Source organism: Chenopodium quinoa, unplaced genomic scaffold (assembly GCF_001683475.1).
Source record: "Chenopodium quinoa cultivar QQ74 unplaced genomic scaffold, ASM168347v1, whole genome shotgun sequence".
Lineage (NCBI taxonomy): Eukaryota > Viridiplantae > Streptophyta > Magnoliopsida > Caryophyllales > Amaranthaceae > Chenopodium > Chenopodium quinoa.
In genome coordinates, this window is record NW_018745065.1 from 1,017,267 (window position 1) to 1,020,607 (window position 3,341).

At 41.8% G+C, this 3,341-nt stretch overlaps 1 protein-coding gene across 1 annotated transcript; it reads left to right on the forward strand.

Moving 5' to 3' along the window:
* The first annotated feature begins 2,094 nt into the window (after positions 1–2,094).
* Positions 2,095–2,823, forward strand: LOC110709350 (uncharacterized protein K02A2.6-like). Its single transcript, XM_021887562.1, has 2 exons — positions 2,095–2,357; positions 2,400–2,823. Exons 1-2 carry the CDS (start codon positions 2,095–2,097, stop codon positions 2,821–2,823), a joined length of 687 nt encoding a protein of 228 aa, XP_021743254.1.
* Positions 2,824–3,341: the final 518 nt, after the last annotated feature.

A 3,341-nucleotide genomic window follows, 5' to 3' on the forward strand; every position in this document is an offset into this window, starting at 1 on the left:
TCTCGCTCCCACTTGCATGCTACTAATAATCCTCATGAAAGTGTGTTGTTGAATGAATCCAAGATAGGTAATCACAAAGAAGACATACAATTCTATGAGGATTTGCTTGAGGAAAGAAAGAGGGAGTGCAAGGATGCAAGCATTGAAGAAGAGGCTCCTTACATTCATGACCTCTTTCATGTTGAAGAAAGAGAAGAGAGCCCCAATGGTAAAGGAGCACCAAAGGTTGACTTGAAACCTCTACCTTTGGGCTTGAGGTATTCATTTCTTGTTTCTGATGAGTCTTTACCCGTGATTGTCAATTCTAACCAAACGGAGGAGCAAACCTCCCTCTTGATCAATGTATAAGTCCATCTTTATGCATGCACAAAATTGATCTAGAGGGAGATGCCAAACCCGTTAGACAAAGGCAAAGAAAGCTTAACCCTTCCATGAAAGAGGTTGTGCGGAAGGAAATGACTAAGCTTCTTGATGCGGGAATTATCTACCCAATTGCTCATAGTGATTGGGTATCTCCCGTACAAGCTAGTTGTGCCTAAAAACTATCTACCCAATTGCTCATAGTGATCAACTAGTGCCTACTAGGCTTGTTATCGGTTGTGGCATGTGCGTTGACTATCGCCAACTTAACACAATTACATACAAAGATCATTTTCCACTACCGTTCATTGATCAAATGTTGGAAAGGCTTACAAAGCATTCCTTCTATTGTTTCCTTGATGGTTACTCGGGATTTTTCCAAATCCCGATTGACCTCAAGGATCAAGAGAAGACGACTTTCACATGCCCCTACGGTACTTATGCGTATCGTAGGATGCCTTTCGGGCTTTGTATTGCCCCCGCAACATTCCAACGTTGCATGATGTCAATTTTTAGTGATATGATTGAGGATGAGATAGAAGTCTTCATGGATGAGCCACCTATGAAGATTGTCTATCCAATTTATCTCGTTGCTTAGAAAGATGTGAGAGAGCCAACCTCATTTTGAATTGGGAAAAGTGCCACTTTATGGTGGAAAGTGAAATTTTCTTGGGCACAAATTTCCCATGTCGGCATTGAGGTAGATAGTGCCAAGGTAGAGGTCATTGAGAAACTTCCTCCTCCCACCAATGTCAGGGAAGTGAGATCCTTTCTCGGCCATGTAGGGTTCTATTGGAGTTTTATAAAAGATTTTTCATTGATTGCTAAGCCTCTCACATCCCTATTGCAACAAGATAAAGATTTTGTGTTCGATGATGCTTGTCAAGAGTCTTTTTGTAGGTTGAAAGAAGCACTTTGCACCGCTCTTATTGTCCAAGGTCCAGATTGGTCTCTTCCGTTTGAACTCATGTGTGATGCAAGCGACGAGGCTATTGGATCGGTTCTTAGGCAACGAAAGGATGGGAAACTTCATGTCATACACTATTTTTCTAAAACTCTCAATGATGCCCAACGAAACTACACAACTACCGAGGAGGATTTCTTAGCGGATATTCACTCATTTGAGAAGTTTAGAACCTACCTCATTGGTTCTAGGATAATTGTGTATACCAACCACTCGGCTCTCAAATATTTGATAGGAAAGAAGGAAGCTAAACCGAGATCGTTGAGATGGGTTTTAGTTCTCCAAGACTTCGATTATGAGATGAGAGACAAGAAGGGAGCCGAGAATGTGGTGGTTGATCACCTTTCAAGGTTGGGCGGTGCAAGTTTCAAGATGATGGTTTGACAATAGAGGATGCTCAAAGAGATGATGTGCTATATGTCCTTGAGGTGAAGTTGGAGCCATGGTATGCAGGTATTGTGAATTATTTGGCTTGTAGTGCCGTACCTCCGGATTTCACTTCACAACAACGTCGAAGACTCAAGCATGTGGCCAAGAGCTACATTTGGGATGATCCTATTTTGTTGAAGAGAAGGGTCTATGGTTTGTTGAGGAGATGCTTCCCCAACAACGAGGTTCAAAGTGTTCTCCATATGTGCCACACTTCTCCTTATGGTGGGCATATGAGTGCTCAAAAGATCGCCTCAAAAGTTCTACAATCTATGCTCTTTTGGCCTTCTCTATTCAAGGATGCTTGGATATTTGTTAAGACTTGTGATAGATGTTAACGGATGGGGAATTTTTCTAGGAGGCATGAAATGCCGCAAAACCCCATCCTTGAGCTTAAAGTTTTTGATGTGTGGGCTATAGATTTCATGGGCCCTTTCATTTCTTCACATGGGAACAAGTATATTTTGTTTGTCGTTGACTATGTCTCTAAGTGGGCGGAGGTCGTAGCTTCTCCAACGAATGATTCTAAGGTGGTGGTTAATCTTTTAAAGAAGGTGATTTTCCCGAGATTTGGTGTTCCAAGGGCCATAATTAGTAATGGGGGGTAACATTTCAAGCACCACACTTTCTTTCGACTTCTTGATAGATATGGAGTGTCTCATAAGCGAGGGCTCACTTACCACCCTCAAACGAGTGGTCAAGCGGAGATCACCAATAGGGAGCTCAAAGTGATCTTGGAGAAGACAGTTGCTAGAACAAGGAAAGATTGGTCTTCTAAACTCATTGACTCTCTATGGGCGTATAGGACCGCTTTCAAGACTCCGATAGGGAACACTCCCTATAAGATTGTATATGGGAAAAATTGCCACTTACCCGTAGAAATGGAGCATCGAACTCATTGGGCGATCAAGAAAATCAATTTTGACCTCCATAGTGCGGGTGAGCAAAGACTTCAAGAGCTACACGAGTTAGAAGAGTTGAGGATGAATGCCTACGATAGTGCAAGCATGTACAACGCAAGGACTAAGGGTTGGCACGATGCTCAAATTGTTAAGAAAATATTTGTCTAAGGCCAAAAAGGCCTCCTATTCAACTCCCGCTTGAGGTTTTTTCGAGCAAGCTTAAGTCAATATGGAGTGGGCCATAAGTTATTACAGAAGTGTTCCCATATCGTGCCTATGAGATTTCTCAAAACGGTCAATCTCCATTCAAAGTCAACGGTGACTGGCTCACGCCTTATTTCGAAGGATTCCCAAATGATGAACCAATTCCTGTGACTTTTCTTTATCAGCATCATCAATTTGATCCTCCTTGATTAGTTCAAGGATCGTTGGGCTAACGACGTAAACTAAAGGCGCTTCCGGGAGGCAACCCGAGTTTCTAACCCTTTTCTACTCTCTTCTTTTATTGATGCTTTGTTATTTTTCTATTCCTTTTTCTATCTACAATTTGGATTGTTGGATTTTTGACTTATGATTGTGTTGTAATTTTTGGTATGCTTTGCCTGAGCATGATAGTATGGTGTTTTAGTGTGTTTTGGGGAAATTTTATTTTTTCTAAATTTTGCAATTTTGAGGGGAGTTCGACC